General features: G+C 38.5%; 1 protein-coding gene across 1 annotated transcript; it reads right to left on the bottom strand.

Annotated features, from left to right (window-relative positions):
* On the bottom strand, window positions 1–12,671 carry LOC130169279 (GTPase IMAP family member 8-like). The gene is given in 6 exon segments (XM_056375859.1): window positions 1–1,593; window positions 1,743–1,872; window positions 9,500–9,570; window positions 9,991–10,706; window positions 11,786–12,424; window positions 12,623–12,671. Coding segments are annotated over 6 exon segments (3,198 nt in total).
* Window positions 12,672–13,143: the final 472 nt, after the last annotated feature.

The raw sequence follows: 13,143 nt of genomic DNA, 5'->3' as shown, positions 1-13,143 counted from the left end.
TCATTGGACGTGGCATTGTTTTTCAGCTTGTTTATGTTTGATGTTTTCCAGTTCTTCTCTCAGTTTTCTCATTTCTTCCTCCAGGTTAGGTTGACTTTGTTCTCCGTGTTGTTTGGCTCTCTCCATTTCAGATATTTTTGCTTCTAATGTTCTTTTCATCACTTTCATTTCTTCGTCTTTTCTTTTGATTAACTTCTGCATCTCTTCCTCATTTATAATTTGTTTCATCTCAGCAGTGAAGCAGCTGCCGCCATTTTGTTTCATCATGGTCTGGATCTTGGTCAGCAGCTCAGGGACTTGTGTGCGGTTTGATTTTTCTTTGTTATTAAAGACTTGATATCTTCCTCCACAGTCATTTATTAATTGTTTGACAAAGCCATCGCAATTTTCAATGTAACTCTCAAATGGCTGATCGTCCAGGGCTTCTCCTCTGGTGAATATAATGATGAAGAAATCTCCAGACTTTTGGCCAAAAACCCTCTTGATCAGTTCCACAGAGTCTTTCTCCTCTGGTGTAAAACTCCCAATCTGCAGAACCAGTAAGAACACATGAGGTCCAGGAGCCAACATGCCGAAGCATCTCTGAAGCTCCTGTTTCATTTGATCATCAGAGAGAGTTGTATCAAACAGGCCGGGAGTGTTGACCACAACAACAGGCCGTCCATCAATCTCTCCAGTTGCTGTTTCACAAGATGTGGTCGGTGGTTTTGGGGCGATTCTGGGTTTAAAATGCTTTTTGCCCAAAATGGTGTTTGCTGTTGCACTCTTCCCACTGCCAGTCTTCCCAATCAGCACCATCCTGAGAGGCTCTCTGCTCTGCCTCTCATCATCACCTCCCATCCCACTCCTCTGTCTGACACCCTGAAGCTCAGCTTTGAGTTGTGAAACCTTCTCCATCTGAGCCTTGGTGAACATGTCCTTTGTGAAGCATCTTTATCCTTCAACTCTCATCTTGTCCACAGCGTCCAACATCTCAGAGATCTGATGTTTGTCCTTGACGTTGACAACAACAGATCTTCCTCCACAGCTCTGAAGCAGCTCCTGGATGTCTCTGCTCTTTCTTATAAAGTCAACAACAGCTGGAGCTGCAGGATCTGACTCCACAGTGAACAGAATCATGGTGAAGTCATTGACTGGAGAGCTGAATGAGTTCTGGATGGTCTCTAACTCTTTCTTGTCATCATCAGTGAGGGGACCCACAGGTAGGACCAGGATGAAGGCATGGACGCCCTCAGGATCACAGAGGGAGATACACCTGAGTGATTCCTCCATCACTTCCTCCTGAGGTTTTCCATACAAGGCAGGAAGCTCCACCAGGGAAACCTGACGTCCTCTCACCTCTCCCTGATGTTTAACACACTGTGATGAGCTGGAGACTGAATGAAGCTCTGTCTGACCTAAAATGGCCTCGGCTGCTGAAGTCTTCCCTGCTCCTCTCCTCCCACACAGAACCAGGTTTAAAGCTGGTTTCATGTGTTCAGACTTTGGTGTCATGGTTAAACCTGGATCCTCATCCTCAAACACATCACAGCTCAGATGATCTCCATTGTTTTCCTTTGCAGTTTGACCCAAGCGTGTTAACAGCTCAAAGCCCTAAAACGTTAACAGTGTAAGTTCTGTATGTAGCACTTTATTGTCTTGTATCCTACTGCAGCTGCTTCTATTATCCTGTGTATATTCTTATTTGTTCTCATGTCTTTGGTTGAAGCCACTCACCTGGATTTGTTACTGCGTCAGTTCACCTTCTTGCTCCTGAAGGAAAGTACGGACTCCACACCGACAACTGACTCACTGAGAGCTGAGCCACAGCAGCCACTGGTCAGAAGGTGAGTCACGACAAGGATCACGGACAGAAAAACTGAGACTTTGATCCTGAGATACAGGAACTCCATTCAAAATAGCTGTCACTAAAAAGCATGCAAGTGCATTATGGGTGAAATTCTTGGATTCTAAACGTGTTCTTTATCATGTGATTTAAAAAAAAACAACCTCTTTTTACTTTTGTGTGTGTAAATTAAATTATGTCGGTGTTGCATTGCAGTCATTTATGTGTTTATCTTTGGATTGTGAAACCATTTGGTTTGTTGTTGTCATAAACTTATAACAAGAAACATTTGACGAGAATGAAGAACACAAGTGATCGTAAAAAAAGAAATTGAACAGAAGTGTGGCCTTCCGTGACCTCCTCCTGGATTCGTTAACACTGTAATTAGAAATGTTTTAGTTATTAAATAAATGGCTCGACTGTTTTTTTACCAAATAAAATAAATGACATCTTAAATATTAACACTAACCCTTTAATATCAGAGATTGTGGTTTTCATCTTGTCTCTGACCAACAATCAACTTTGTTTTGTTTTTATAAACAGAAACAAATTTCCTGACCTCAGCCAAATACTTTTTGTTCAAAACTTTAACCAGATCTTTAGAGGTGGCGGATCATTTGATATGATCAGCAGTGACCATATGAAACATTTTTGTTAAATGACTCACTTTGAAAGGAAGTAACTATACAACTACTAACAGATTGTGTTTTGGTATTAAGGCCTATTGCTTTTCCTGCCAACAGCCCAGCAAGTGGTGGGTTTGTCCAGTTAGGATTACAGAGGAAGGAACTGTGTCAGGTTTAGGAGTGTTAAGGACTCAAATGCAAACATACGAAGAAAAATGGTGTTGTAAAAACAAAAGAAGTCACTAACAACCAATCCAAAAAACATTGGGAACTTAACAGAGAAAAACTGAAAAAAACACTGGGAACATGGGAGAAAAAGACACCGGCAACTGCAAAAATGCAAACTGAAGTAAAACAGTGTCAGACAGACTGACAAAGACAAGATGGAGCAGAGAGACTAAAGAGACATGAGGGAGGAAAGGATGATTGAACACAGGTGAAACACATTAGGGCGGGGCAGATAATTATACTGGAGGGAAAACACAAGAAAAAGACAGGAAGTAACTAACATTAGGCACACATGTGAAGTGATTTCAAAATAAAACAGGAAATGACTCAAAAGTACAAACCAAGAGTCCAACAAAGTCCAAAAGTGTTCAAACATACTGTCCATCAGGGCAACCTATGACAAACTGTCAGTATAGTAAATATGTCTGTTTTTATGTTTGTTCAAGTTATACTTTTTTCCAACTATCAGCAATGACCTTTATTTCATACACCATTACCCTGCCTTGCATTAAGAATAAGAATGGCATGCATAATACGAAAAAAGAAAAAAACAGGTTGATTGTGGTATTATGATTCTGCACTTGAATGACTCTACATATTGTTTTTGAAGGAAATTGAGGGAGGAAGAAGAAGGTTGTCTTAAGGGGAAAACATTCAAAAACAAAACAAAATTGTTAGAAAAATGTGAACTGTCATGAAGTAATGATGCTAATAACAATGTTAAGATGTCAGATTAATATGAATACATTTACAGCATGGAGGGAAATCCTGATCTCGAGTTCTCTCCTGCTTCTCTTAATATGATACTCACAAACTTGGCAGCAACACAGTCACAGTCAGTAAATGTGAACTTTGACCTGCAGTTTGACTGTTTGCTACACCTCTGAAGGAGGTGAAAGTTCTGTTTGAAGATAAAAAAAAATCTAAAAACTAAAATATATAGTTTGTCCATGACTGACACACATTTTCTGATCTGCCTCCTTTACAGCCCAGATTATTTGTCTGTGTCTTTTATTACAAATTCCACCAGTTTTCTCACACCTCTATGGCTAAGCTTTGGTCAGGTTTAGGCACAGACACAACTAGTCTAAAATGACTATGTTGTTAAGGTTACATGACCTTTGTCATGATGGTTCAAAGAAACAAATGTTGAAAGCCCCAGTGGCTGAATGGTTACAGCACATGCCAAATAAGGGCAATAAGTCCTCAGTTCTTATCTTGCTGGACCTATCAGCAGCCTTTGATACAGTGAACCACCACATCCTGCTATCTCTACTATCCAACATGGGCATCTTGGGCAACGCACTTTCTTGGTTTGAATCCTATCTCACTGGTTGCTCTTTCAGTGTGTCATGGCAAGGACAAATGTCCTTATCCCATCTCCACTGGAGTACCTCAAGGATCGGTACCGGGACCCCTCCTCTTTGCAATATACACCACCTCCTTGGGTCCAAATCCAAATCACATGGCTTCTCATATCATTGCTAGGCTAATGACACCCAACTATACCTGTTGTTCCCACCAGACGACCCCATGGTCTCTGTTCGGACTTCAGCCTGTCTCCCTGATATATCCACATGGATGAAGGAACGCCACATTCAACTTAACCTCTCTACCTGGGTGTCAGGTTTGATGACCTTCCTTCTCTGACCATGTAGCTTCTGTCTCAGGGTGCCACTTTGCTTTATACAACATCAGAAAAATCAGGCCTTACTTGACTCAGTACGCCACCCAACTCCTGGTCCAGGCCCTGGTTATCTCTCACCTCGACTACTGCAATCCTCTTCTGGCATGCACAGAGAAAGCCTCGCAGATGGTCCAGAATGTCTGCAAACAAGACAGTCTCAGTCCAGACTGTTCTGGTCTGTGGTTCCCTGATGGTGGAACAAGCTACCAAAGTCTCTTCAAGACTCATCTCCTCTGAGAGTACTTCCTCTCCTAACACCTCTAACAACCTAACATGTCCAATCAGCTCTCTCTATGAACTTTCAGTGCATTTCTTTACCTGATATCCTTAACTTACTAAATAGATGTAGTACTTAATTCTTACACCAAAGTCTCCTACTGCACTGAAGGTTACTGATGTCCTTCACTTGTAAGTTGCTTTGGATAAAAGTGTCTCCCAAATGAGTAACTGCCACGTCCATGGTTCAGTTCTAGCAAAGGATCATGTGTCCTGTCTGCATCTTCACTCTCAACTGTCGAATAAAGGCAAAAACACCAAAAGAAAAAATGTAACTATTTAATACAAAAAGTTCAAAATTCAACTCTTGAAATTTTATTATTATTATTATTTATTATATTATAATTATTTCCCAATGTTCAGAAATTCAGAATGAAAAATTCCAGCTTTAAAAAAAAAGTAATCATACATATTCAAGCTGCTCAAATTCAATTCAGACCCCAGAAATTTAGTAAAATATTAGGATTCAAATTCCGGGATACCAACGGAAAGCAATCGATTCTGTCTCAAATCAAGCCAACATCCAACCATATCAAGTAACACTCCATTGGTCATGTGACAGACGTTGAATTCATTCTGAATTTTCTAAACGTTGAGAAACAACAGGGAAATGAGTCATTGAAAATTTCAAGAGTTGAATTCATAAAAACATAATTTCAATGCAAAACAATTCAGTCCTGGAAATTCACTGGCTTTTAAATTTCAAAATCTGGTGTGACAGATTTGCTTCCATAGATTCGGGCAAGTGAGGAGTGCAGGTGGAGGCTGGAGTGTCATGTCTCAGCCTCATAAAGAGAAATCAAAGAAAAGTGAGTGTAGTCTGTGAGTGGAAGATTAACCTGTTGGTTTAGTCCATAGTGAAACAGATTAGTTTACTAACATCATTACTGAATATCTTCACAGAAAAGAGAGTGTTTACATTTCACTCTTTTAGCCGAAATTTAATCAATGCAGACAAACTTTCGGCCGCCCTGTCCCCTAATCCCCAGTCAGACCAACGAACCAGCCCTGCTCCCTGCTGGAGAAGGAGGTGAGCAGCACTGTGTTGAGTGGCACGTCAGTTGGCAGGATTGTGTTAGATTCCTTCCAATGATAAGAATTCAAACACTATGATTATTTTTCCACATACCGATCATTATATGAGACAAAAAAATTCAGTAGACTGGACAGTTGAAGCACTGAGTGACTCTGTACTGAAGCTAATGTTAAAATAATACCTTCAGTTCATACGGCCAAAGTACAGTATGTCTCCATGGGTTTGATGCAGACTGAAATATGGCCGTTTACTGACATCTAGTGGTGGTGATATGGAACTGCAGGTAGTTTGGATCAATACTTTGCAGGATTCAGTGCTACTTAATGTTTTCTGTAATGCATGCAGTTAATTTAAGTCAACTGAAATTTTGATTATGATGATAAAATTGCCATTGAAATCATTTTACCATTAAAATTACATTCAAACTGAAAAAATGGCACATTTCTTATTGAGGGTATAAAATGTTGCATGCATGTTTGTACAGTATTATATTTTCAATGATGTGATGTATTTTGATATCAATGTAATATCTTTTAATGGGGGCAAAATCCCTGGCTGGAGCAGAGGGATACATCCAGGTTGTCATTTGTACAGTATATTGGAACTCCGGCAATAAACCTACACATGACTGCCAGGACAAATATTTTGTGTAGATACCAATGTGTATATACAGTATATGCTGAAAAGAAAAAGAATATTCAAAAGGGAAATGTCAAAGATATGTTTGGGGGTAATTTAAGGACCATTAAATTTACATTTATTCATATGATGAAGGGAAAGCCTTTGAGAATAAATAAAAAACACTTGATGTTCAACTTGAGACAAGAAACATTTCTTTCACACTCTTCTTTTCTTTGAATCTCTCTCATCACGTTTCCCACTTTCTTTCGTATTTCTTCCTTTGAGGATTGGAACAACTCAGCGTTGTAGCAGCTGTCACCAGATTTCTGCAGCATTGTTTCAATCTTGGAGAACAGCTGACTGACTTGTGTGTGGTTTGTTTTGTCTTTGTTATTGAAGACGTGGTATCTCCCTCCACACTCTTCCATCAGGTGTTTCACAAAGTCAACACACTCTTCTTCTATGTAACTTTCAACTGACTGATTGTTCAGGTTATCTCCTCTGATGAATCTCTATGGGACTGATAAACACCTGTAGTTTACTTACTTTGAGGGGTTTTGGTTTCAGCCCTATAAAAAGATAAAGCACAAATAAATCAATAACCTCAGTGATGAATACAGTACATAGGACCATCCAGTCATCTGAGTTAATTAATAACTTTCCGCCACAAAATCATCATCATCATTACATTATTTCCCTGCACTTACCAGCAGCTCCATGTGTTGGTGGTGGAGCTGTTCTCTTTTGTTTCAGGTGTTGATCTCTAGTAAAACCAGGACTTATTGTTTAAATAGATCAAACTGTCTGTTGTCCTCCTCTGAAATGTGTTCAAAGTTTTTCAGTGACAAACACCTGTCTCTGCATTTTCTGATCATATTTTGTAAGGCCAAATGGTTCATGTAATTTTCCCTGGAACCTGAACTCTCTCCGGGTGTTGAGATCAGAACCAGTGATTGATCAAATGATTGATCACTGAAGAGTTTCAGGACTCTGCAGAGCTTCAGTTTCTGTTCCTCAGTGAAGTCTTCAGGCTGTAGAACCAGCAGGAACACATGAGGTCCAGGAGCAGAAACTGAGAGTCTCAAAACAAGCTCGCTCTCATTGATGCTGCCATGCTGTCACTCTGCTGGAGACTTCGGGTGGAAACATTTCTTCCACGATTCTACGACCAAAACACAAAACTGGAATTTAATTGAAAGTTCTGTCTCATCCAGAATGATACAGATTTTATTACAGGATCAACTTTATTATATATTTATATTTATTCAAAAATTCAACATTACGTTAAAACCAGCCGTAAAAGTTGTGACTTCACAATTGCCAAAATGAATCCTTTAACCTTTACACAGTAATATGAATGCACCTTTGTCTTATAACATATTAATCATTTACGGATTAATTATATATAAATCAGTAACTTCTTTATCCTTGACCCCATGGCTGCACGGAAACTACAGTTATTGTTATTGCAGTAATTCAATTTTACAATAATATTACTACGTAAAAACTTTATGACTTTATGACTTTATGACTTTATGACTTTGAGCATTTATCTCATTGATGGACACTGGATCCTGGTCTCTGGAACAAAGACTTATTAACTGATGTAAAACTGAAAACAATAACAAATTTAAACATCGGGGGCCGGATATTTCAGACTGGTCGGTCGTGTTGGTCCTGTTTTAATTTTGCTCATAGATCAGTCTGATGTGAGTCAGACCATTTCACAAAAATACTCGTTTTTAACTAAAAACATTAGACACCTTAATTCAGCCCTAAGACCAATGTTACTATGGTAACAGTCAATGACAACATGTGCCGACGAGTAGCACCCAACAACAAAAAAACAGAAAAACGCGGCTCATGATTGGTGTTTTGTTAAAATTGTTATGGAGAAAGCAACGAGAAGGGAAAGAGTTTTGATTTTGTTGCCTTTTTTTTTTGTCACCTGGCCGTGCCCCTGGCTGTTGCAGAGGGATACGCCCAGGTATGTGCAGCGTATTGGAACAAAACTCAGGCAAAAAACCTACACAAGACTGCCAGGAGAAATATTCTGTGCAGATACCAATGTGTAAAGAGAACAAGAAAATTCAAAAGGGAAATGTCAAAGATATGTCTAAATTTATATTTAAATCCATATATGTGCACCACACATTGAATTAGTAACATCCTTTAAATCCCTGAGTAATTAAAACAATACAAGACAATGGATGAGGACAAACAGCAGGAACAGGAACAGATTAAAAAACATAGTTTTAATAAAAATGTCTTTGTAAAATCACAAGAGGTTGTTCATTCAGCGTTCTAATCTTAAGACTTAACACAACAAGATAAATATTGTATTGTTATAACAAGAAAAGTAATAAGAGACAACCTGATAAGTTTGTGTCATAATAACGTGAAATATCTTGTTATAACAATAAACTTTTCATGTGATACTGATGTTTTTCTTTTTCTAATGAGGCATCAATACGCCGCTGTATGTAATGTGACACTGGTTAATAAACTCCAACAGTCTAGACAAACCAGAGAAAATGTTTCTGTAGTTTGAAAGTAAAAAGTCAGGTTTTCACTTTAGGGACGTTTTTTTCTTTTTAAATAAATGAATAAAAATAATGTCTTTAGGGCTCACAGTCAGACTCAAGTTTCAATCTTTATCAAATTCATATTTACAGAGAATTAAAACCATAAACTGAGCAAAAATATAACGTGACCATATTAAGTAGTAAAATAAAATGCACACAATATGGAAGACAAATGTCCGCTCATCTTCGATATGTCAGCAGTCCATTACAGAGCTAACGAATGAATTGAATTTTAATATATAGTACTGTATGTGAGGGGTTGAGTGGATGATGTAGTCCACAAAGTGGAGAGGTGTGGTTCTTAAAACTACAAAAATGTTACCTTGTACCACAGTTTTCACTCTCCACACTTAAACAAAGAACAACAAAAACAAAACAAACAAGTAATAATGATAATAATAATAATAATAATAATAATAATAATGATTTTTTTTAATATTGCCATAAGAAAAACAATCATGTAACGTTTATACAATATCTGCGTGTGGCAACCAAAGTATAGTTATCATAAGGATCAGTCAGAAACAATGAAATCTTTTACCTCAACAGATAATATACTGTAAACCATATGCACTACACAGGTACCAGGTACCTGGTATGCTAAAGGGCTCACACCTGAACTCCTTCACTGTATAGAAGCTCCTGATCAAGCTAGGCTCCTCCCCCTTCTCCTCAGGCAGGTCCTCCTCCAGACCAGACAACACAAACACATTGAAAGGACATATCTTCAGTGTAGTGACACTAAATGGTTCTACATGAAATCATAATGATTTACAGTACTGACTGAATATTTAGAGGATGACGCATATTTTTATGTTGTAATTGTTTATGTGTGTTTTGTCTTGTTGTTTCACGGTTTCCAGTTTTTCTTTTAGATTTTTTATTTCTTCCTCCAATTTAAAATAATCACGTGTTTGTTTCTCATCAAGCTGCTGCGTTTTTTTGTGTGTCATTCTTCTCATTTGTTCTTTCATTTGTTTTGTTTCCATGAGTTGTTGATATCTTTGTTTCATTCCAGATATCTCTGCTTGTTCTCTTCTCCTCTTTTCTTCATCATTTCTTTCACACTCTTCTTTTCTTTGAATCTCTCTCATCATGTTTCCCACTTTCTTTCGTATTTCTTCCTTTGAGGATCGGAACAACTCAGCGTTGTAGCAGCTGTCACCAGTTTTCTGCAGCATTGTTTCAATCTTGGAGAACAGCTGACTGACTTGTGTGTGGTTTGTTTTGTCTTTGTTATTGAAGACGTGGTATCTCCCTCCACACTCTTCCATCAGGTGTTTCACAAAGTCAACACACTCTTCTTCTATGTAACTTTCAACTGACTGATTGTTCAGGTTATCTCCTCTGGTGAACAGCATGATGGTAAAATCTTTAGACTTTTGGCCGAAGTACTTCTTGATCAGTTCCACTGTGACTTCTTCCTCTTGTGTAAATCGGCCGATCTGCAGCACCAGTAAGAACACATGAGGTCCAGGAGACAACATGGTGATACAATCCACAATCTCCTGATGAATTTCATCCTCAGAGAGAGTTGTATCAAACAAGCCGGGGGTGTCGACCACAGCAACAGGTCGTCCATCAATCTCTCCTGTTTCTTTCTGGCAACTCTTGGTCACAGACCTCTGGCTGGCTCTGGATTTAAAAAGTTCTACTCCTAAAATGGTGTTTCCAGCTGCACTCTTCCCATTACCAGTCTTCCCAAGCAGCACCATCCTGAGAGGCTCATCAGCATGTCGCATCATGTTAAACTTTAGTCTTGAGCCTCTGGCACAGACACTGGCTGGCAGGACTTCAGACAGCAGAGGAACCGACTCGTCTCCTTCATAAGAAAAACAAAATCTGATTAATATCTATCTGCCTTTTCAAAGTGTAATGGTAATACATTCTGGAAACTAGTAAAACTCATAACCACGATAATAAAAGTGACTTGGTTGTAGCTCTTAACCATTTCATTGCATCATATGACATGTCTGATAACATATCCATACCCACTCTCCTAGTCCTCACGTCATCATTAATAGACTTTTTTTCTCACACCTGTCACATATTCACAGGTATACAATCAAGTGATAAATATAATGAAGTCCCCTGGTGAACACATCTTTGAGCTACAGATCCTACACCTCAGTGTTTGTGTCATCACTGGTGCACGTTTTTAGTTAAACCTTTACTTCAAGAAAAATCTCCTTGATATTGAAGAATGCTCAGGTGACTTTTGTGACCTCAACAACTATGAACTCTCAGCCTATATCGAAGCCGACCTGTCTGTCTAAACCCCTAGAATCACGAGTCCACTCACAACTGAATAAACTCTTGTTGTGATCTTGTGTTTATGTAACTGGTACTCAGGTCAGATTTAGTAACTTTGGTAACTTATCAGAATGTTTCGGTTATTGTCTCTTAAATGAAAACATGTTGCGGTCAGACACCAGTTGTGTTGTAACGATACAGACTCATCTGGACTTCAGATACTTCAGACACAGGCCGTAATTTTCCAAAAAGGTTTGATGTTAAAGCTGCTTCAACTTTTACAACAACAGATAATTCAGTCTTAATCCAGGTACTTTTAGTACGTTCGACCACATTTAATAAGTAATAGTTTGGGCTTGACTAAGACTACAAGAACAGTTAGTTTGAAGATGTGAATTAATTCCCAGATGACACTGTTCACCCTACAACTATTAACACAGATCTCTATGGGACTGATAAACACCTGTAGTTTACTTACTTTGAGGGGTTTTGGTATTTTCCACTCTTGGTTTCAGCCCTATAAAAATATAAAGCACAAAATAAATCAATAACCTCAGTGATGAATATATAACGCTGTACAGTCATTTGAGTTAATTAATAACTTTCCTCCACATCATCATCATCATTAAATTATCGTTCTGCACTTACCAGCAGCTCCACGTGTTGGTGGTGGTGGAGCTGTTCTCTTTTGTTTGAGGACTTGGTCTCTAGTAAAACCAGGACTCATTGTGTTCAATAGATCACAGCTCACACACTGTCTCTTGTTCTCCTCGGAAATTTGTATCAGGTGTTTCATAAGCTCTTGATGTTCAAGGTTTTTCAGTGTCAAACACCTGCCTCTGCATTTTCTGATCACATCTTGTAAGGCCAAATGGTTCATGTCACTTTCCCTGAACCCTGACCTCTCCTCTGCTGGTGTTGATATCAGAACCAGTGATTGATCAAATGATTGATCACTGAAGAGTTTCAGGACTCTGCAGAGCTTCAGTTTGTGTTCCTCAGTGAAGTCTTCAGGCTGTAGAACCAGCAGGAACACATGAGGTCCAGGATCAGAGAGACTCACAACACTTTTCATATGTTCTGTCAGTTTGTGTTCAGAGATGTTGTAATGCAGCAGATCTGGGGTGTTGATGAGAATTATTTGTTTCTCCTTCAACTGTCCTCTGACTCTCTGACAGCAGTCTGGTTCTTCCTCAGTGCTGAACACAGTCTCTCCCAGTATGAAGTTCCCCACTGAACTCCTCTCAGACCAGCTGTTCCCCAGCAGAACAACCCTCAGCTCAGACACTGAAAATTATTCAAATCACGTCTTGAATGTATACGTCTAAAACATAGAATATAATAAATATACAGTATATTAACAATGATTTCAGTGAGTCTTTGTAGTTGCTTAAATTTTACACTTTGACAGCTTTTCATATGAAACACTGTAATTTCATATCTAAAAAGAAACAAACAATTCAGACTCTTTTCAGTTTGACTCACCTTCAGGTGGCAGGTGTTCCGCGCCACTTCTGTGCTTCCTGAGTTCCATCTTATCTGCGACTGTAAAGATACAAAAATAAACAAATGAATTCTCTATGTCGTCTACATGCAATGACATGCAGTGAAATATGCAATAATTATTGGTTTCTACTGACAAGTAGGATTTTACCTTATTAACCTTGTAAACTGTACGTGTATGGGATGGTTCTTTTCTAAATTGAATGTGACAACATCAACAAACTAAACTCATAAAATGACATGACCCTCCACACAATATGAACACACTGCACTGTACAACCTATAGTACACTAACTTATAAAACATGGAGCATTTGTATAATAATTTATACCTAAACTAAGCAATAAAGACTTTCTATATTTTTGACTGCACAACTGGACTGAAGCCGCTTGCAGTCGCTATTACTGTATTGTTGTTATCTTTATTACTATTGTAGCTGAATGATAATTTATCTCTTCGATTTGGAACATTTATTTAAGACTAATGATGATTTACTTGATCAA

The sequence above is a fragment of the Seriola aureovittata genome, chromosome 5, assembly GCF_021018895.1.
Source record: "Seriola aureovittata isolate HTS-2021-v1 ecotype China chromosome 5, ASM2101889v1, whole genome shotgun sequence".
Lineage (NCBI taxonomy): Eukaryota > Metazoa > Chordata > Actinopteri > Carangiformes > Carangidae > Seriola > Seriola aureovittata.
Note: the sequence above shows the minus strand (reverse complement) of the source record. Positions and strands in the feature narration are given on the sequence as shown.